This window comes from Heterocephalus glaber, unplaced genomic scaffold, assembly GCF_053883595.1.
Source record: "Heterocephalus glaber isolate CG9 unplaced genomic scaffold, H.glaber_assembly_v1.0 deba00000896, whole genome shotgun sequence".
NCBI lineage: Eukaryota > Metazoa > Chordata > Mammalia > Rodentia > Bathyergidae > Heterocephalus > Heterocephalus glaber.
Genome location: NW_028258170.1, coordinates 3,981,730 through 4,002,853, shown reverse-complemented (window position 1 = coordinate 4,002,853; position 21,124 = coordinate 3,981,730). Strand labels below are relative to the sequence as shown.

The 21,124-nt window shown below is 37.3% G+C and overlaps 1 protein-coding gene across 3 annotated transcripts in view; it reads left to right on the top strand.

The window, feature by feature from the left end:
- The first annotated feature begins 227 nt into the window (after positions 1 to 227).
- Rwdd1 (RWD domain containing 1) overlaps positions 228 to 21,124 on the top strand; it is a 34,327-nt gene continuing 13,430 nt past the window's right edge. For 2 of the 3 annotated variants that reach the window (XM_004869095.4, XM_087207885.1), the window contains exons 1-6: positions 228 to 2,424; positions 7,738 to 7,803; positions 12,850 to 12,980; positions 17,230 to 17,373; positions 18,178 to 18,310; positions 18,776 to 18,838. In XM_004869095.4, the coding sequence (XP_004869152.2) occupies positions 2,352 to 2,424; positions 7,738 to 7,803; positions 12,850 to 12,980; positions 17,230 to 17,373; positions 18,178 to 18,310; positions 18,776 to 18,838 (610 nt within the window). In that variant the 5' untranslated portion in view covers positions 228 to 2,351. Of the gene's footprint in view, positions 2,425 to 7,737; positions 7,804 to 12,849; positions 12,981 to 17,229; positions 17,374 to 18,177; positions 18,311 to 18,775; positions 18,839 to 19,878; positions 21,113 to 21,124 lie in introns of those variants that run through there. The other variant, XM_087207886.1, reaches the window with a different exon arrangement.

Here is a 21,124-nt window from a genome sequence, read left to right as displayed (position 1 = left end):
AATTATTTGTATTGCATTTCACTGTTTTTCTGTACCTCTATGCTCTTGCTTTTCTCCCCACCTAGTCCTTTTCAAATCCAGAGCAAAGATGTGTATGCATATGTTTATGTGAGACAGAGAGAGAAAGAGAGGAGGGAAATGCCAAAGAGAAAGAGATAAAAATGATCCAAATGGTCATTTCCTGTGGCAGAAAACATGTACAAATTTCATTTCTTTTTTTTGGTACCGGCAATTGAACTCAGGTCCTTGTGCTTTCGAGGCAGGCAGCAGAATCAGAGCTAAATCCCTGATCCCAAATTTCATTTCTTGTCGGCTCACCTCACACTTTGTTCTTATATAGGGCACACTGGAAGTGTAGCTCCCTTAGAATTGTTCTTGCTTTATTGTTGAGTTATTATTTAGGTGCCCATCTGTTAGAGGATTTAAGAACACCATGAGGCTGTAAAGTAACAACTCCACCCTCAGAAATACTACTCCTTTGGCTAAGACACCTTTGGTCAGAGAAGTTAACTGGTAACTTTGAAGGCTGGTTCCCCATAACAGGCCTCAATATAAACAAGACTTTGAGGAATAATAGGCTCTTACATCTGGAAAGAACCTTGGAAATTGCTCACCAAAGTCTTCATTTTATAAATGAGAAAACTGAGACTAACCCAGAGAGGTTGTGTCTTGCCCAAATTCATAAGGTAGATTAATTGTAAAGAAGACTTGTAACCTTTTACAACCTGTGATCCTGTGCTTTTATAACCATATCATGGTACCACTCCATTGGGTCCATTCCTAATTATTTTCTGAGTGCCTACTCTGTTTTAGGCATTGTTGTATCTAGGATCTCTGCCTTGGAGGAAAGACTAGGAAGTAAGGGAGTGACTCCTGTGGTTACAGGAGGAACAGCACTCCAGGGTGAACACAAGGCTGAATCTCCAGACCGTCTTCCCTGACAATCAGACCTCTGAAATCATCTGAACTAAGGACATCTAGAAAAAATAAGCACCTGGTATTCGCAGGGTTACTTCTTGCATTTTCTTTGATTCTCAGTACAGTCTAGAGAGTTTTCACTTTTTTTCCTGAAAGTTTAAAATGCCCCCAAATCAACCCTAAATATTTAAAACGTGAAATTAGTATCAGTGTACGTATGCTCGTTATAACGTATTCCTCTGCTATACAAAGTCAATACTTCCCAATTTAAAAAAATCAAGATGCCTTTTGGTTCAAGTGACATAATCATTTCAACAAGAGAAAATTTCAGAGCCTTTATCATCAGGAAGGTTCTCACTTAAAAAATGTTCCCTCTACTATACAAAAGAAACCAGCTTTAATACAGAAGGCAAAGCAAAGGAAAATAGAAATGTACGGGAAATCTTAATATGCTGTAGTATTCTCTTACAGCTTTCCACTTTTTAAAAAACTTGATATGATAAAAGAACACAGATTCATTTGTCATAATGTCAGTTGTTTAATGCTTGTCTCCTAAAAGTTGCTGCTGCGATACAATGAAGTTGGATATAACAGGTTTATTCTCAGAGGTAGTATTACCGAATCAAAAGTTCTGGACATTTCTCACGGTTCTACAACTTTGACACTGCTTCTCAAAACACTTACTGAAATCTACATCCTCAACAATTCACAAAAACACGCCATCATAGAAATCTCGAGGGCTGTGGCCAGCTGCGCCATTCCACAAACTCAAAAGGGAGGGCCAAAGATCTGAACCTAGAGCTAAGGCCCCAAAGCCTCGCTGAGGTCTCCCCCGGGTGCCTGGGACCTTCTGGACGTGGCCCAGAGTTAGCCAACTGTGGACCTGCCCGGGTCCTCGGCCCTCGCTCCACTTTCGTGGGGTACCCAGAGCGCAGCGCTCCGGGGAGCGCAGAAATCAACTAGAGCCCATCACCAACAGACACCAGGTTGGACTCCCAGAGCGCCGCGGAGCTCACAAACCAGAAACTGGGAGCAGCTGGTAGACAGCCCTACACGCCTCATAACAGCGACAACGCCCCGCCCCACGGGCGGTCCCGCCTTCAGCTCAAACACTCAGAGCGCTGAGGCTCGCTGAGGGGCTTCTCAGGTTCCGGCCTCGCAAAGCCCCACGGCTCCATAGCCAGCCTTAGGTGTCCTCAGCGAATGCCAGACAGGGTGCCTTCACCGGGCAGCCAATCCCGAGCAGGCGTGGGACAGGCGGCCTGGCAGTACCCACTGGCCAGGCTGAAAGAGTCGAACGCAGAACTAGCGATCGGCCGAGAGGGGCGCGGGGCTGTGGCTCAACAGGCCGGGCCTGGGAGGAGGCCTCGGGACTCCGCTGTGGCTCGCTGCCTGAGCGTCGGCGTGCTCCATGGGCAGCAGCCAGGGCCAAGATGACAGACTACAGCGAGGAGCAGCGAAACGAACTGGAGGCTTTGGAGTCTATCTACCCCGACTCCTTCACAGGTGACGTTGCGGCCTCAGCCCTGCGGCCGCCTCGAGGCAGAGTGGGCCGCAGCCCGCGGCCTACGGGCTGGGGCAGAGGGGCCGAAAGGCCGCCATTCTCGAGCCCCAGGAGTTGCTGCTTCATCCCCGCCAGTGCCCGAAATCTCCAGGTCCGGCGGCTCTGGGGGCCCTGGAGACTTGGCAGGCCTGCACTGGGTCGGGAGCACCCCGGTTCTGTGTAACCCACGGCAGCCACATGCACCAGCTCGTTCGCTGGTTCGCTTTTCCAGAGCCGCAACCGTGTCTGTTTTTACATTCTCACCGCTATTAAGATTGAAACTGTTTTTCATACGATAATGGATGGATTTCTGGGTTCTGTTCTTAAGAGTTACCCAGAATCAATTTTGGGAGTGGCACAGGCCCTGGAAATTTGTCGTTTTCTCCTCCTCTTCCTCCTTGTCCTCCCTTCTTCCTCTTCGCTTCTCCCTCTTTCTCTTTCTCTTTATATTCTGGCATCCTGCAGAATACTTAATAAGTGATGTGGCCCACATTTCCGTTTCTTGTCGATCCGTAGGTTGTTAGTCTAGAAGGAATGTTGGACATCATGTAGTCTGAGACCCTTCTGCTACAGCGAGGTAATGGTAGCTCAGGATGGGGAAAGAGGTCGGCTCTGGCTCAGGGGTGTCCCAGAGAGTTAAGTCCAGAGCTCTTTCCTGTTCTTTCGCCTCCAGACGTGTAGGACTTGGGATCCAGAGTGAGCTGACATGAGGAGGGACACATTGCGTAATAGGTTGGGCCGAGGTAAATTATTAGTGAGGAATTCATGGGATATATTTCTAGGGAAGAGAAGTTTTCGTGTTAAGCTGTGCTTCATTTGATTTTCAAAGTGCTACAAGATCACTGTATCAGTATAGTTTGTAAGGAGGAGGCCGAGGGACATCTTCCCATGAGTTCTGATCCTTCCCCACATTGTTTCAGCCTTATAAAAATACCAATACTCCCAATTAAGTCCTGTTTATAGAACAGACCATTCCAGACCAAGAGGCCCCCAGCTCCTCAAGTATAATGAACTTTAGGCAAACCCCAAAGGGACCAGTGACTGGGGACTAACATAGGCGACTTGACCCCTGAATAGTCAGCTTCCAGCTTCCTCTTTCTGTGCTACCCCAGAGGCCCCATTACTCTAAGAGAGCTGCTCCGGCACTTTGGAGCTAGCAGTCCCTCTCAGGTCTTTATCACAAATAAAGCCTGCCCTTGCTGCAAATCTTTTTCTCCTGTATTTCTTACATAGTTTTTCTTGACTTGAGAGCCAGTATGAGCGAAACCTAGAGTCGTAGACTGTATGTTTGCCAGATTTATATTGCCAGTTTCTTCCTATGAGTGTTGTCCATCATTCTTGTCAGAACCCAGAGTGTAAGGTCTGATACTTTAACCCTCCCCTTTTCATTCTTCAGCTTAGTTTTTTTTTCTCTTGGCTCCACCTTCTGACCGCCATTTACAATGGTAGCAAATTTTGTCTTGCATTGGCAACAGGCAGATACTGCTGGCCTACCTGCATAGCTCCAGTCTGTTCATGTTCTTTCACCAGCAATATAGCTGTGCTGTGAGGATGTTAAGGGGATGAGTAAAGAGGGGTTTCGAGTGTCATTATCTGAGGGAGTGTGTGTGGAGTCTGGTTCTCTTCTCTATCCTTGCTTCTACGTCAGTGTCTAATGAAAATAGAATACTATGGTCAGTTGTTGGATGTATTCTTAATCATAATGTTTGGTCACTTCCAGTACTTTGAAAATAGGCGTGAACACTGCAGACAGAGGCAAGAAAACCTAGATTGTGCTGTTCTTTTCATTTCCTAAGGTATTATTAAATACTTGTGTTTATGAACATTTATAAAATTGATAATTTTAAATCTTGACACATTTTGAGTATTTTCAGATTGTACTAGACCTGACAGCCCTATTATAATGCAGTATGTGAAATTTTTGTCAGATGTACAAGTACTTGAGAATTCAGAGCCAGGGTAATAAACAATTTTATGTCTTTAGGTGCAGTCGGGTATTCTATAATTATCAATTGAACTTATCTAATTTCTGTCATCATCCCTACAAACTTTACAATAAATAAATTTATTTATTTAGGATTTAGTTAGGGAACTTCGCTTTACTGTAACCTTTCTTTATGAATCCTATTAGGGAAAAGGCCGAGAACTTGGAGATAAAATGTTTCTCTGTTTGATCTTGAAGTTTTGAGGATTTGCAAGGTTTGCTGTTTTGTAGACTTCTTTTGTATTTATGATTTCATACTTTTTTTGTGGCAGGTTTAAGAAAGAGCTTGGTTGTTTTAATTTGCCAAGGAACACTAATTTGTAGTTTTCTCACTTTGTTTCAAAATACATTTAATACTAGACTTGGCAAATGTGTGATGCTATTGATAAAGGAAGTATATATTCCTTTCCCCCATGATGATTTAGAACTTAAGAAAGAAACATTTGTTAAGCATTTGAGACCTTATGTGGGTGTTGAAGCAGCACAGTTCTAGCCCATAGACTTACCCATACAGACCTAGCCTAACTTCAGAACTAGTCACTTTTCTATTTGCAAAGACCTTTTGGTCCAGTGTTGCATTTGTTATGAATTATAAAAAATTGTAATACAATTTCTTCTTTTTGCCTGTTCTGTAGCTTGATTACACATTGAGCCATCCCTCCTAACAACTAATCTTCCAAAATATAAGTGGACTTACCTGATACTACATTCTTCAGTAGTTCTTCACTTGACAAGGTCCTGCTAAGGTGATAGAATTTGGTTATTTCCATTTCTGTGTCAGAATCTTTGGCTGTGGGGAGTTTTGTTGGAATAAATTGGTTGATATCAGGTAAATCCAAAACCAAATTCACTAGTTCTATCTACATTACCAAGAGGGGTAGGTAATCTGTTATTTGCTGTGTCTGCTATTTGCTAAGTCTGTTTTTTAAGTAGCAGCCATTAGCATTTAACAGTTATAATTGTACTGTATCTTAGAGCAGAAGTCATCTTGTAAAAGCAGACATACTTTTTGCAAGGTCAGATACTCCCTAACAACCAAAGGAACTTATTTTAATGTGAGCTCTCTGGTTCTTTGTGAAAATCTAAGGTCATTTGTGTATCTCATTAGCATGCAGGGCCAGCTGCAGTATATCTCCCCCCATAGGCTTCTCCCTTCCCATTTTAATATCACTTAATTATGAGTTTATCAATTACATGCCATAGTTTAATTGGCAGCCTTTTTCTTACTGTTATATAAGGAGTATAACTCATACTTGATGACATCTTAAATTCAACAAAATATAATAATAGTATAAACTCACGGCCTTGGTGTTAGAATTAAAGGATTTTTATGCAGATGTAAGCACAGGCACAGTGATGTTTAGGAAATGTTAGCTATTATTAATGGGTGTCTTGGTTACTTTCTTGTAACCCATTTTATGTCTCCGTAATTTACCTATTCTACATATTCACAGTGGTGCAATCAGATTTCCTCTTGTTGCTGGAACTCAATACCTAACTACAAATTAAAGGAGAAGAGGTTTATTTTGACTCTTGCTTTAGAAGTTTCAGTCTTTGCATGGTGGAAGGGTCTGGGCAGAGGAAATCTGCTCACCTCATGGCGAACAGAAAGCAGAGAGTGGGAAGGGAGGAGCCTGTGAGGGAAATATACCCTTTTAGGCCATACTCCCAAAGATCTACCTCTTCTAACCAAGCCCCACCTCCTGACAGCACCTTCAACTCTTAAGTTCATCAATAGACTGGTCCATCAATGAGTATATTGCCCCCATTATCCATTCACCTTCCACAGGCCATGCCTGTGAGTGTGTGAGGCTTTAGGGCGACATCTAGATATAAACCATAACTCTGGGTATAGGTTACCCTTGACTTACAGCCTTAGGGAGTTATAGAAAATGGAACAAGTAGGAATGTCATTAGGTTGAACTCTGATTTCTGTAGTTGTAGTATTACATTTAATGTGAATGCTAAAGTAGGTCATGAAAGGAAAGAATGAAATTCATTAAGTGTATTTTGTACACATTTATTAATAAACAAATGTGACTAGTCATTATGTAAGCTTTATTAGAATGAGCTTTCACTGGCCTTTTTACATGAAGTGGACCAAGTACAACATGAGTGCAATGAGTCATTCATATTTGTGGCCAGAGACCTTTCTAGTAATCGCAGATATTCATCGTTTCAAGACCTTAAATTTCAATTACATAAAATAAAGGCATCTGTCTGAAAAATATTATTGGTATTATATATTTATGGTGGCTTCAGGAAGATCCTGGGTAGTAGAACCAAATAGTTTCTATGGTTACATGAGTGATCCTGTGGTCTTTCATTTCAGAAACTCTGGAGTTGCGGCCAGTGCTTTTCAGGTATGGAGCAAGGCATAGGCTTTTTGCACAGGCTTGGCAACCATACCTGCAGTTTGAAGCTTCCTTTCCACATGGTTTTGGATACAATTTCCTTTGTTACTATTTTTCCCTCCTTCCATTAGTTCAACCCTTCTTTCATTAAGCCAGTATTTATTGAGATACAAGGTTCTGCTGGGTACTGGCCTGGAGCTCTCATAGCATTTTTATAATACTGTGCTCTTGTGGGCCAGTAGGTGTTTAGATAGACATCAGCTGTAAAGTGATTTATAAAGATTTCTTTTTTATGTAGATGTTGGCTTACATGTCTTGCTTATTGAATTGTAAGTGATTTGATGTTTAGGGTCATAGTTAATTCCTTTTATAGTTTTATGAAAGTTGGTAGCAGCTCAGTATTTGTGAAAAGATTAAGTTTGGCTCCGCTTACAGTGTAGAAAATATCAAGAAGATATGCAAGTATAAAAGCCAGTGATAACATGCATATCCCTGAGTGCTATCCATTGAGAATTGCCAAACTTTGTCAGTCTGGTGCTATTTTTTGTTTTTTTAAAGAAAACTTTGTGTATAGATAGAGGTTTCAAAATAAACAGTAAAGGGCCAGGGATTTAGCTCAGTAGCACCGTGCCTGCCTTGCAAGCACAAGGTCCTGAGTTTAATCCTCAGTACCAAAAAATAAATAAATAAATGGTAAACTACTTTATATTTTAATTGATTTTTACAGTGTCAGGAGAGTTATCTTCTATAGGTATTTCCAGATTAAGGAAAACTCACTTTAAATAGGAAATTGGTTAGGTTTTATCATTTCAGTATTTTGTTCAGTCTGTATTTGTGGAAATGAAAACACGGGCTATGAATCAATTTCTAGAACCGAGTAGTAATGAACATCTGCTTTAGAGACCAGCTTAATAACATCTCTGTTTGTTTTCTTATAGTATTATCAGAAAATCCACCCAGCTTCACCATCACTGTGACATCTGAGGCTGGAGAAAATGATGAAAGTAAGTCTCAGAGAATATACTTGGGGTTTTTCTGAGCTGCTTTCTCACAAGTTTCATTCATTCCACAGCTGGAGTTGTACTGGACATGGCAGGTGTGGAGGTTCTGAGGTGCTGTTAAGAATACAGCATGAATGATATGTGTTTGTATTCTATATTTACTGTGCCAACATGACTCCTGAAGAAATGGGAAGCCAGAGCTCTGGTGCAGTATGGTTGGTTTTTAAAAGTGAAACAGAAACATTAACAGTACAGCAGAGAAGGAAGGAGGCTTTTGTCCAAAACAAGACTTTGCATGCAAATATTTTTCAGTTGTGTGGAATTCCATTAAGTATTACTATTCCATGGCTGTTTTTCATTAAGATTGCTTATAATTTGCTGTTATAGATGGTACTGGATACAAATATCTGCATGTTTTTTTCTCTCATAAACTAGCAATAAAAAAAACCCAATAAGTTAAAGTTTTAAAAATTAGCAAATTTGATGGATAATCCAGGGGATGTTGTCTTTAGTTCATTTCTGCCTTTAGTCCAGTTGTTAGTATAGTAATTGATGAAAATTATTTCATCTGCAGATTTTTTCTTGTTAGATTGGTAAACCAAAATTCTGCCAGGAGCAATCAACAAAATTGAATATCTGTTTAGTACAATTGAAAATAAGGTTACCATTGAGATATTTTGAAATCTGAAATTTGAAAGGATGTTGGATATAGTTATTTATTATCAAATTGATAATGAATATACTTTTATAGATAGGAAACCGAAATGTTTTGATGACATTAAAATACAAAATAAATATCGTACTGACTGTTCTTCTTTAGTTTGGAACTTTATGAAAAAGGTGGTGGCATCATTTAGCCTCCTCCTGATGCCATGATGTGTGCCAGGATGATATGGCGGTACTCATTGACAAAAATCCAGAATAATATTTCCATTAAGATTACACTGAAATGAATAATAAAATTAAAAAATATCTGGAGATCCTTACCATATTCGGAGCATTGGCTTTATTAGGAACTAATAATAGCTTTGTAATAATAGTTCTGTATAGTTCATCATTCCTGATTGAGAATACTTTTTAAATTTGTTTGAAATGAGTCCTATATCATACTGTCTCCCCCAAATTAACTAACTAGTAGAAAAGCTAGCAAAGGGAATGAATGTATAATTTCTAGAAGCAGCATTATAAATTATCATAAAAAATTAGTCTCACCAGTAATTAAAAAAACAAATTAAAATGGAAATATTATTCTTTCATCTAACAAATTGTCATCTTGGTAAGTAGAGAGCAATGTGTTGTAGGGACTGAGTATAAATTGATAGATATGTTCAGGACAGCCATTAGATCATTAAGCAAGAGATTTAAACATGTTCATGTTCTTGACAGATATCTACTTATGGGATATTTAGTTTTAAGAAAAATATTGTGACACAAATAAAATACATACAAGATACATACTATAATTATTTTTTCTATCTTAACCAATGAATGGTGGCATATTTACAGAAATATACTTGTATTTAATATTTAAGAAATTGAATGAATGTCCATGTTGTTTGAAATTATGTACCTATGTATTTTGTGTTTTCAGTTTTATTTTACCTTTTCTTTCTTTCTTTTTTTTTTTTCTGGTACTGGGGATTGAACTCAGGACCTTGCACTTGGGAGGCAGGCGGCAGCACCACTGAGCTAAATTCCCAGCCCTTCAGTTTTATTTTGTTTGTTTGTTTTTGTTTTTAACATTTTCTTTTTTTTTCCCCCATTAAGTTTATTGGTACATGTTAGGTATAAAATACAGTTACAGTCATCATTGGGATTTTATACCTTTACGTGATGTATCTTGGTTCTTATTTTTTTCCCCTTCCCCTGCCCTCCCTTCACCCCCTCCACCCCTTACACTCTTCCCTATTTGCAAAGACTTTGTTTCCATTTTTTTTCTTTTCTCATATTTTACTTTTCCCTTCTTTCCTTTCCCCTACCCCTCCTACTTCCCCTACTCCTTTAGACCTTTTCGTCCTATTACTCAATATCAATTATACATTTTTAAATTACAATGTCAAAATTTAGAGGACATTATCACAGATTTTACAGAATTTAAAAGGTTATAGAAAGCATATTACAAAAATATTTTTTGAAATAAATTTGACAACTTCTAAGAAGTACCTTGGAAGACAAATTAATGAAACTGACTCTGGAGGAAATATAAAATTTGAATAGCACTTATTAAAGAAAGTATATTCCTAGCTTGAAAACATACCTATATGACAACAACAGGCTCATATACATTTTAACTGATAAATTATATCAGACATTTAAAGCAGAAGAAAGAAGGAACACTTCTCCCCTCATTTTAGGAAATCAACATTGTGCTAATCCTAAAACAGGATAAAGATAATAGAAGAAAAAAGTATGAACATAGATAAAACTTTGTTTAACAAAACAAACTATTAGAAGTCAGATCTGGCAGTATGTAGAAAGTGCCTCAGCCTCTGTAGTGTTGACATTATAGGCATGTACCACCATACCAGACGGTTAAATATATTTTTATGTACCTACAGGGTGAAATTTAGTTTGCAGTTATTTAAGCTATATGTTCAAGAATATTCTCAGAATCTCATAAAAATGAACATGAAACAAATAAATTATAAAACCAGGGAAAACTAATGTTTCAATAATAAAATATTTTACTTATTAAATCTACTTTTAAATTTTTTTGTAGTGATAGCATTTAACAATAATTAGCCATTTTTTGGTACCAGAGATGGAACTTGGGACCTTGTGCTTGTGAGGCAGGTGGTGGAACCACTGAGCTACATCCCTGGCCCTCTCTCCTAGCAATTTTAATATGACACATTGGCCTGTGAGTATAGCTCAGTGGTCAAATGCTTGCCTAGCAAGCTTCTATTCCTAGCTAGCACTGCGAAAAACAAACAAAAATTATTAACTGTAGTTACCATGTTATATCATAGATCTCCAGAATTTATTCATCCCATTTGAAACTATATTTTATGAACAATATCTCTTTATCCTTGTACATTGTAAAGTTTCATCTTTCATTTATTTTAGTATTCTGTCCTTTTAATTTACTCTAGCTGTGTTTCATAAGTCTTTTCTATATTTTTCTAGCCTGTACTATATTTCATTATTTCTCTTCTGATCTTTATTATTTCCTTTCTTTGGCTGAATTGTATTTAGTTGTTTTTTTTCCCCTGCTTCCTGGAGATACAAAGTTAGGTTGCTCATTATTTTTTAAAGCTAACATTTACTCCTTTGAACTTCTCTCTTAAAACTGTCTGTCTTAGTCACTTTTCTTGTTGCTGAGACAAAATACCCAGCACTCACAAGTTAAGGGAGGAAAAGTTTACTTGGGTGACAGTTTGTAGAGGTTTCAGTCCGTAGTTGGCTGTCTCCAAGGCAGTGTGGCACATGGCAGAGGAGCAGTGCAGAGAAACAGTTCGTGGCGGCCAGAGGGTAGCAAAGCAACAAGGGAGCAAGAGACCTGACAAGCTTCTTTCTGTCCCTTTTATTGTATCCAGAGTACTGGGATTAGGTTGGTGCCAAAGCAGTCAGTGAGCTGATTTAGTAATCACCCACCCTTAATCCTAGCATTGCACCATGAATCAGTCACACACTCTAGATCTAGCCACTTCTGAAAGAGCCCTACCTGAGACTGCATGAGACTTTGGGGGACATCTAGATACAAGCCATAACACTGCTTTTGCTACAACCCATAAGGTTGTGTATGTTACACTTCTATTCACATTTGGCTCCAGATACTTTTGATTCTCCTTTTAATTTCTTCACTGATGATTTGGATGCTTTTGATGCTAGAGCTGAGGTTAGAAGGAAGAAGGGAAAGATGTTGCCCAGTGGGTAGGTAGATTCGGGCATGCAGGCTGAATAAGTTGTAATTGTAAGTGTTTTCATCGCACCTACAAAAAGTTAAAACTGGAAGGTGGTGGTTATATTAATTAGCCTGACTGTGGCAATCATTTCATAATATATGTGGATAATAAAACCTCACATTGTATACTATATATGTAATTTTTGTCAAGTATTCCTCAGGAAACCTGGACAAAAATAAAAATTAAAACTTCATATGTTAGTAATAAAATCAGAAATATAATAAAGATAGGTAGAAAAATGCCAGAAGATGTTGTATTCCTTGCTCACCCTTAACCCTCAATCTTTTGCATTTGTTGACTCATAACATTTCCTTGACATCGTGTATGAAATTTATAACATAATATCAAACCCACAACTTTTGAGGCACCTCTTAACCTGTCACGTGAAGAGCAATATAGATGAGTTACTTCATTAAAATCAATAGGTTTTAATAAATAAATTGTGTGTTACAATAAAGATGACTAGGCAAAAGAGCATTATGAATAATGAAGTTTTCACAGGAAATGTTTAGCATTGTTGCTTAGTTTCTGGCTGTATGGTGAATAGAGCACTCACAGGGCTGAGCTGCAGAGAGATTCCTGGCACTAATGTGCTCATAAAAATGTGCTCTATACAAATGCTGTATCTGTAAATTGACAGGTAACATCTCAAACTGCCCAGTTCAAAACTGTTACCCCCACAACCAGTTAGCAATGTCCTGCTAGCAAATGTAAATACAGGTTCCAGGAATACAGCCATATTGTCTGCAGCTTGAAGTAGGTTTTCATGGAGTCTGTAGTACTTTTTCAATGTCTTATAACCGTTGCTTTTTGTTGATCTTAGGAAGGATTTTTTTTTTTAAAAAAATAGCTTTTGTCCATCCTCTGCAGAAACCAAGTATAGTAAAAGGCCGATAGGTGATAAATGTGTTTTGTGTGTAAGAAGTGATTTTTTTTTGTATTCCCTTGATTTGTTTCATTTACTACTCTGTGGTGTGTGTTGTTTATATCAGTGGTTATTTACCTGGTCTCTTAGTAACCTTCATTTTTCTTTGTAGGAAAATCTATTGGGCTACTTTTCATTAACAGATTGTAAATTACTGAGTCAACAAAAATACTGATCTCTATACTTTGAATGTGCTCACATCAAACTCTTTTGTCTTAGCTGTCCAGACTACCCTCAAGTTTACATACAGTGAAAAATACCCAGATGAAGCTCCTCTTTATGAACTATTTTCCCAGGAAAACCTAGAAGATAATGATGTCATAGACATTTTAAAATTATTAGCATTACAGGTAAGGGAATTGCAATTTTGTTTTGTAATGTCTTTATTGTTTTGGTCTTAAAATTTGTACGTTTAAGGATTAGAAAATGCTATTAAATGTGCGTAAATAGTACATTGGCAAGCAGAATTCATGATGCATAATCACAGAGGATCTTTTTATTTGCCATAGCCATTTCAGTGTTGAATAATGGAAGGTGTCCCAGTGCTCCTGTTTGAAACTCAGTCTGTTCACTCTTTAAGCGGTAAAAAAGCCTAACAATTACTTTTAAGTTGTAAGCACCGTTCTGATTTAGTTCTTCAAGTATCTAGTCCCATGGTGTAGCTAAAAATTCTAACTTTAAAAAAATTAAAACTGCCACTCTCTTTCTCTTTATACTGGCTAGTTACCTACATAAGACTGTGACTATTTTGTTTGGTTTTTTTCTCCATCTCTTGTAAATACCAATCATGGCCATGACCCCTCTAAGAGGTGAGAGCTGTGCAGAATTAAAAATGGATACTGGGAAATTCTTTTCTGCACTTAGGTTTGTTATGGGGTGGGCTAACCACAGTGTGTGTAGTAGGTAGTTCACTTGTCCTTGGGTAGAGTTTATTTTGAAAATTTAAGAGTAGAGAGTAGGGAGGTTTCTTAGATTTTCATTGCTGGGACAAAATACCCAATACCCACAAGTTAAAAGAGAGGTTTATTTTAGCTCATAGTTTGTAGAGGTTTCAGTACATAGTTGTCTGGTTCTAAGGCAGGGGAGCAGGGTGGTGTGGCAGGCAAGAAGTAGTGAGATATCTTCTTTCCTTCCTTCCTTCCCTTTTTATTTCATCCAGGCTACAAGCCTTTTGATTGGTGTCACTTGCAGCGACTGTGGGTCTTCCTTCTTCCATAAATCCATGGTCCACACCCAGAATGATGTTAAACCAAGCAATGGACTAATTCTGTACCACACACCCATAATCCAGTTATTCCCCAAAGCTCTACCTATCAGTTCATGAGGCTTTGGGGGAACATCTAGATATTAGCCATAACAGAAGAAAAATGAAGCCCTTATTCCACTATCTTAAAATCAGCAGTCCTAGTAATTTGTTTTTAAGAATAGTCAGAAAACATGTCCCTACCTTAGATGCGACTTGCACATTCTTAGGATTGACAGGTCCGAATGTTGATTTTGTAACACAAGAACTTGGAGTTGTTAGAGAAAGGCTTGAAGGTCTGTCAGGCATGAGTTTCTGCTGATCCTGGACCCTGTTCACTCTGTTATCCAGCATGAAATTATACTTTGCTTAACATGTTTCATTTGAAAACATTGCAGATAACCTGAGGTAGTTACACTATAGTCAGTCACACACTTAATGTTGATTATTCAGGCTGAGTGAATTTTTCCATGTGTATTTATTATTTCATGTATACTCAATCTCTTTTCAAAAAGACAATTTTCTTTTTGACTATACTATAAATTGAACCCAGGGTCTTCTCACTGAGCTATATACCCAACCTTTTCTTAGTTTTTATTTATTTACTTTTTAATTTTGAGACAGGGTATCACTAAGTATCCCAGTCTGGGTTGAAATTTGTTATCCTCCTGCCTCAGCATCCCACAGTCCTGAGATTATAGGTGTACACCACCAAGCATGGCTTCAAAAAGACATTTTAAATCTCTTTTAACAATTGCCTGGGATCAAGATATATTGAGGAGATGTTTATACTTTTTCTCCAAAAGCAGGATTATCTTTCAGTTATCAAAATAATTCATATTATAAGAAAGAAAATATAGGAAGTCATGAAGAAGAAAATAAAGATCACTCTTAATCCCACCAAGTGTGTATAAGTATATATTATTTGGTAAGATGCCAGATTTATTTCCCTATATTTATTATATACATAGATTCCTTCCATCCCAAGTTAGATCTTTATCTAATGTTTTATAACACTCTTTTATATAACAATGTGCATAAACATGTGAATCATTGTTTTTGATAACTACATACATGGTTCTGTATCTTTTAAAGAACAACTTGGAATTATTTCTCACTTTTGCTTCATTTAATATATAATTCTTTCAACATTCTTGTTTATATATCATGATTTGTAAATCCTTAGAGCAGGTCCTCCTTTTTGTCTCTAGAGCTTGGCACATGAGAAATACTCAAATTTTGAATAAAGGAAAAGAATGAATCACTGATAACTACTAATCTGGCATTTTCTAGAAGTAGGATTGCTAAATAAAAGTGCATGCCTAGCAATTTCAAACATCTTCCCAAATTGGCCTTCAAAATGATTATGCCAGTTTATGATCTCACCATAGTCACTGAATTGTCTGTTTATTTGGCACAGCTAATTTTGGCACACTGGCTAACATTACATATTTTCACTTAGAAATATAATAATAAATTGAAAATGGTAGTTAGAATTTTCATTTCTTCAAATACCCTTGTGATACAAAATTAGTATGACTTCTGAATTGTCCAGTTTCCATGGGAGTTATTATTTTTGCTTTTCTGTTGGAATAGTTAGCTTATGTAACAGATGTCTTAGTGGAATGTATTAATGAACTGTGTTGAGCAGTAGACTTCATGACACCGTCCTTGGTCTTGTAGATTTTATACTGCACTGGGGAATGTGAACTGGCAAACTGGAAATCAGTATCCCCAGATTAAAAAAAAATGCTGTGATAGTAAAGTTCAGGACTATATGGATAGACATTGACAGGAAGCACTGGAGAAGCTTCCAAAGAGGAAGCTGAGACCTCAGGAAAGTTTGCCAGGCAATCAGCGAATAGAAGAAAGTAGAGAAATAAACTTCTTAAAGGAACAAGAGAGAGATTGATTTTATTTCTTCCAAGAATGCCCAGTTACACAAAATTAATTGAATTAAAATTTGAAGTTGGTGATCGGAGATTTAGCTCAGTGGTTCCACTGCCTGTCTCACAAGCACAAGGTCCAGAGTTCGATCGCTGGTACCAAAAAAAAAATTTGAAGTTGGTGGTGGTAAATGATAGAATTAAAGTGATTATTTTCTTCTTCACATTTTCCTAAACTGTTTAAAAAACATGGACTTGATCCTCATTAGAAGGGAAGCATTTGCTGGGTGTGGTGGCACATGCCTGTGAGTCCAGTACTTGGGAGGATGAGGCAGGAGGATCCCCATGAATTTGTGGCCAATGTGAACTACATAGTAAGACCCTGTCTCAAACAAACAAAAAATTAAGAGGCATGGTGGAGGAAAGCTGCTCACGTCATGGCGACCAGGAAGCAGAGAAGAGAGGAGCCTGAGGGCGAGATGCCCCTCAGAGTCATTACCTTAGTGACTGCCTCCCTTGGTCCCCCAGGTCCCACCCCTAACAAGAAGTCAGAGTGCACAAGGCTTTGGGGGACCTCTAGATAAAATTATAACAGTGACATCAAGTCTCCATGCAGTGGGTCGTTATACAGGTCTGGTGCTCAAGAGAGTTTTGTTTAGTCAGGAATTGGGGGTGATTAGTAGCATATGTATATCAGAAAGAAGCCCCATTTAGCAGAATTTCAGGAGCTGGTCTGAAAACCAGTCCTTACAGAAGGCCTGGAGCTGACATATGCATTCAGGATGTTTATTGTGGAAGTCAGCCTCACAGAGAAGTGCTTAGTAATCCTGCTTCTGGACTGAGATTGTGGCTGGTTTGTTTTAAAAAAACATTTTTGTGGGTTGGGGATTTAGCTCAGTGGTTCCACTGCCTGCCTTGCAAGTGCAAGGACCTGAGTTCAATCCCCAGTACCAAAAACAAAAGAAAACAAAACAAAACAAAAAACGTTTCTGTCTATTCTGTCTTCAACAACTTCTACTAGTCTTTGAGTTATATCCCTTTTATAAGGTGATGCATTTACATCTGGCTTTAAACATTTCAGATCTAAACAAAAAATGTAGTAAAGGTAAGTAAAATACCCACATTCTTTATCACTATAATAGATGAGAAAATCATTTTGGCTTCCAAATACAATTTATTGTCAAAACTTTTTAATTCTCAAAAAGAACTAATATACTGAAGAGGAGCTAGAGAAATGTTGTTATTCATTACTACAGGAAATGGTTCTCTGAATTCTATATATATGATTATTAAACAGAATGTACCAAACTGGAATATTTGCTTTATATTAGGTATTTCAAATTAAATGCCTTAAAATAAAATACTTCTTAAATGGTCAAATGAACATTGTACGGCACTTATAGTAACACATTTTTTTATTTATTAGTTTTTCTGAGAAGTATGTTTTTCTCCACCTTTCTTGTTATATAGGCTGAGGAAAATCTTGGTGTGGTCATGATCTTTACTCTAGTGACAGCAGTGCAAGAAAAATTAAATGAAATAGTAGATCAGATAAAAACGAGAAGAGAGGAAGAAAAGAAACTAAAAGAAAAAGAAGCAGAAGAAGCAGAGAAGGTTTATTTATTTATTTATTTATTTATTTATTTATTTTTGGTACCGGGGATAGAACTCGGGACCTTGTGCCTGTGAGGCAGGTGGCAGAACCACTGAGCTAAATCCCCGGCCCGAGAAGGTATATTTAAAAGCTTTGTTTTCTTTCATTCTTTAAATCTGTTTGGTGGTTAATTGGAAGTTGGATTTTCTTTTTTTTTTTCCTTGGGGCCATTTTCATTAAACTTTTGGAATCACAGTAAATAAAAGATTTTAGTAAAGTTTTACTATAGAAAATTTTAAAAGTCTCATGTGGTGGGATAGTACAAGTACTGAGTGATAATCAGGGTAGTATAGTAAAACTCTTGCAAGTAAGATCAAGAAATATAAATTACTTATCCTGTGGTGCCAAGTTTAAATTTATAAAGTCCCTTGTACAGTGATCCTAGTAGTTAATGTATAGAAAACCTCAAATTCTAAAATGAATTGAAAAACGATTTAATGTTATAAATTGATGCATGTTCTAAACACATTAATAATGGCAACAACTTTCTTCTTAATAGTAAGCACCCATGGTGAGTAAAGTAAATACATGGCACATTTGTTTCTTTGGATAAGAGTAGTAACAGGCTTTGCTAGAGTCAGTTGTCAAAACTGGAGAGAAGAGGCGGTGTGGACAGAAATCAGATTAAATATTTCAGAGTTTCAAATAGTGATTTTTGTCTTTCTCATATTAAAGTGGTTCTGTTTGTCTAGAAGATATACTTCTACTTTACTTGTTAAACTGCTATCTTATTAATCTAATAACTCATGTCTTTTTTTTCCTAGCAAATATTTCACGGCACCCCTGTTACAATTGAGAATTTCTTATGTTGGAAAGCCAAGTTTGATGCAGAACTCTTGGAACTTAAAAAGAAACGGATAAAAGAAGAAGAACAAGCAGGAAAAAATAAATTAAGTGGTATGACATCCCTCACCCTGTAATTATTACCATGCCCCTCAAGCCCTGTCTTTCTGTAGCAAGAGGATCGTTTAGACAGCTTTCTGTGAGAAAAGAATATACTTAGTATCTGACAAAAAGAGAAAACATCTACACACATAATTTATAATTAATTTTATAGCTTATCTTTGTTAAATATATTGCAATCAGTAGATCCTAGAATAGAAAGATATTTAGGATCACAGGCCTTAGAAGTGGGGAGTGAAACTCACTATTTTTTCTAGCACCCTAAGGCATACTAGGTTTTTCACTTGTTTCATTTTACTGTAAATACATTTTACATGCCTCCTAGTGAAGGAACAAGTTGTTAAATTAATTGAAATTCACATGAAAATAGATTTCCAGGGTGTTTTTTTGAGTGACTACATTTTAAATGGTTTTAGGGATACTGTGCCATTTGAACTAAACGTGCTTATTTCTTTTTAGGCAAACAGCTGTTTGAAACCGATCATAATCTTGACACATCTGATATCCAGTTCTTGGAGGATGGTAAGATAATATGAGAATTGCATGTGTACATAATGTGCTAGCTTTAGTTTTAGAGGCTAATGCAGACATAATTGATCAACTATTAGAATTTATACTTCAAACTGAATTTTTTGTTTGTTTGAGTTTTGGGTTTTTTTTCCACATTATCAATTATTCATTGTAATCATTGGTAATTTTGGGGGTTTTTTTGAGACAGGATCTCACTATGTAGTTTAGGCTGGCTTTGAACTCACTATGTAGACCAGGCTGGCCTGGAACTCACAGCAATCCTCCTGCTTCCACCTCCTGAGTGCTGGGATTACAGGTGTGTGCCACCATGCCCAGCCTCAAACTATATTTTGTAAACATCCTTGGAGAGAAAAAATTTACATTAAATAAAATTACTGCTCTTATTTTATTCAGAGTATTCTCACTTTGATCTCACTCTGAGCAGTATAGATTGGTTTTTTCTTCATGGAGCCCATGTGTGTTTTGGAAGGGACTCCATACTTGATCACACCACTGATGATGCCTGAGAGCTCTGCATTTCATTTGCCATTGTTGTGTCCACTTTGCCTTTTGGAGATCCTCTAGCTTCTGGTCTTTCAGCCTTGTCTGGATTATCTGGTAGAGAAGGTTAAGAAGCAACGTCAGTTGCTTTTTTTGGTTCCGGGGATCAAACTTGGGTCCTTGTGTTTGCGGGGCAAGCGGTGGAACCACTGAACTAAATCCCCGGCCCCCACTAAAATCCCCCATTCTTAAAAGTAAGGTGGCCGGGCCCTTTACTGGCACTCAACTTTTCTTTCTTCTTCTTCTTTTTCCTTCTTTTCTTCTTCCTTTTTTTTTTTAATTGGTGCTGGGGATCAAACCCTCATGTATGCTAGGCAAGTGCTCTATCACTGAGTTAACACTCCTAGCCTAATTATATTCTCTGTAGCACTTTTACCAAGATTTTTATACAACAAAAAAGTAAAAAAAAAACCCCAGCAAGATGTCCTCTTCTATTTTGTTAAATTCTAATCTTAAAAAGTTTTCATTTATTGTTTCTTGTGCTTTACCAGTTTTAGTCTCTTCACTCATTCTTGACTCAATTCCCTCTCTAGTGGATCAAGCATGTCTTCATTGCAAGTAAGTTACTAGAAGATATTTGTTGATTCTGCCTCTGAAATATCTTCTCAGCAGTTTCTTCTTATCTGAAGGATTTATTATTTTTACTTGGACTTTTGTGATAAATTATTTGCCTGTATCTCTTCCTCCTTTTAATGCCCTTATCTATAGTATGTTATAATTGTTGTCTGTGATGTATTATTTCTAAACCCATATTTAATCTTTTATAGTACTTGGATTTCCACTACTTATAGAAGAAGGTTGACCTACATTCTAGTCCTTACCTATTAAAACTATCCTTAGGTAGTTTTCTTCAAATCTTTCTTCCAGTTAGAAATTGTCAAGGTCTTCTCTTTTTTCTCTGCCATTGCATGTACTTCTATCTAGAATTGCTTCATCCAGCTCCTTTTTTTTTCTTGGTGGGTTCAAATTTATCACCAAGGCATTTTAGACTTCATCTGCTTTGTGGATCATTCACTACCAATCCAAGACTAAGTTATTCTTTGACCTGGACTTAGTATATTGTATTTTTATTACTTCTCATAGGCACCAAGTAAGACTCATTCTCTTTATATTTTCACTTAATTGAATTTCAATAAACTCAAGTCTGAGAAGAAAGGAAGATAGCTATTTTTGGTGATCAAGAATGCTATAATCTCCTGCTTTGATCTATGTCAGATGAAGTAAAGTCTGAAGGAGTTTAATGTAGAGCTTGGCTGTTGCTCATTATAGGGATTAGGTATCTAGAATCTTGGAAAGTCACACTAGTGGTTACAAGGAGAACTGGGAGAGAGTAGAGGTGAACTTAAGGATCTCAGTTGAATAACAAACTTTAATGTTGTACATGTCTGCAACTATTAGAAGTGATAACTGCTGGTAGAAGAACTAGTGATATCAACTGCATAACCAAAGCAATGTATCAACATCATTGTATTCAGCATACAATTTGCAACATTATAAGTAATAATTCCAGTGGCTTTTTTTTAAATAACCAGAATCTTAGACTGAAATGGAAGAATGAAGTTGCTCTTAACATCTCAGAATCTCTGCTGACCAAAATAGAGATGATTTGCATTTGTGATTTGGGATTTCGTCATTTGCACCTGATATGCATGTTCAGAAGCTTCTGTTTGGTATTGCCAATGAGTTATGTCTTTTCATTCCTTGGTATAAAACTGAACATGAAATATGTTCTTCTTC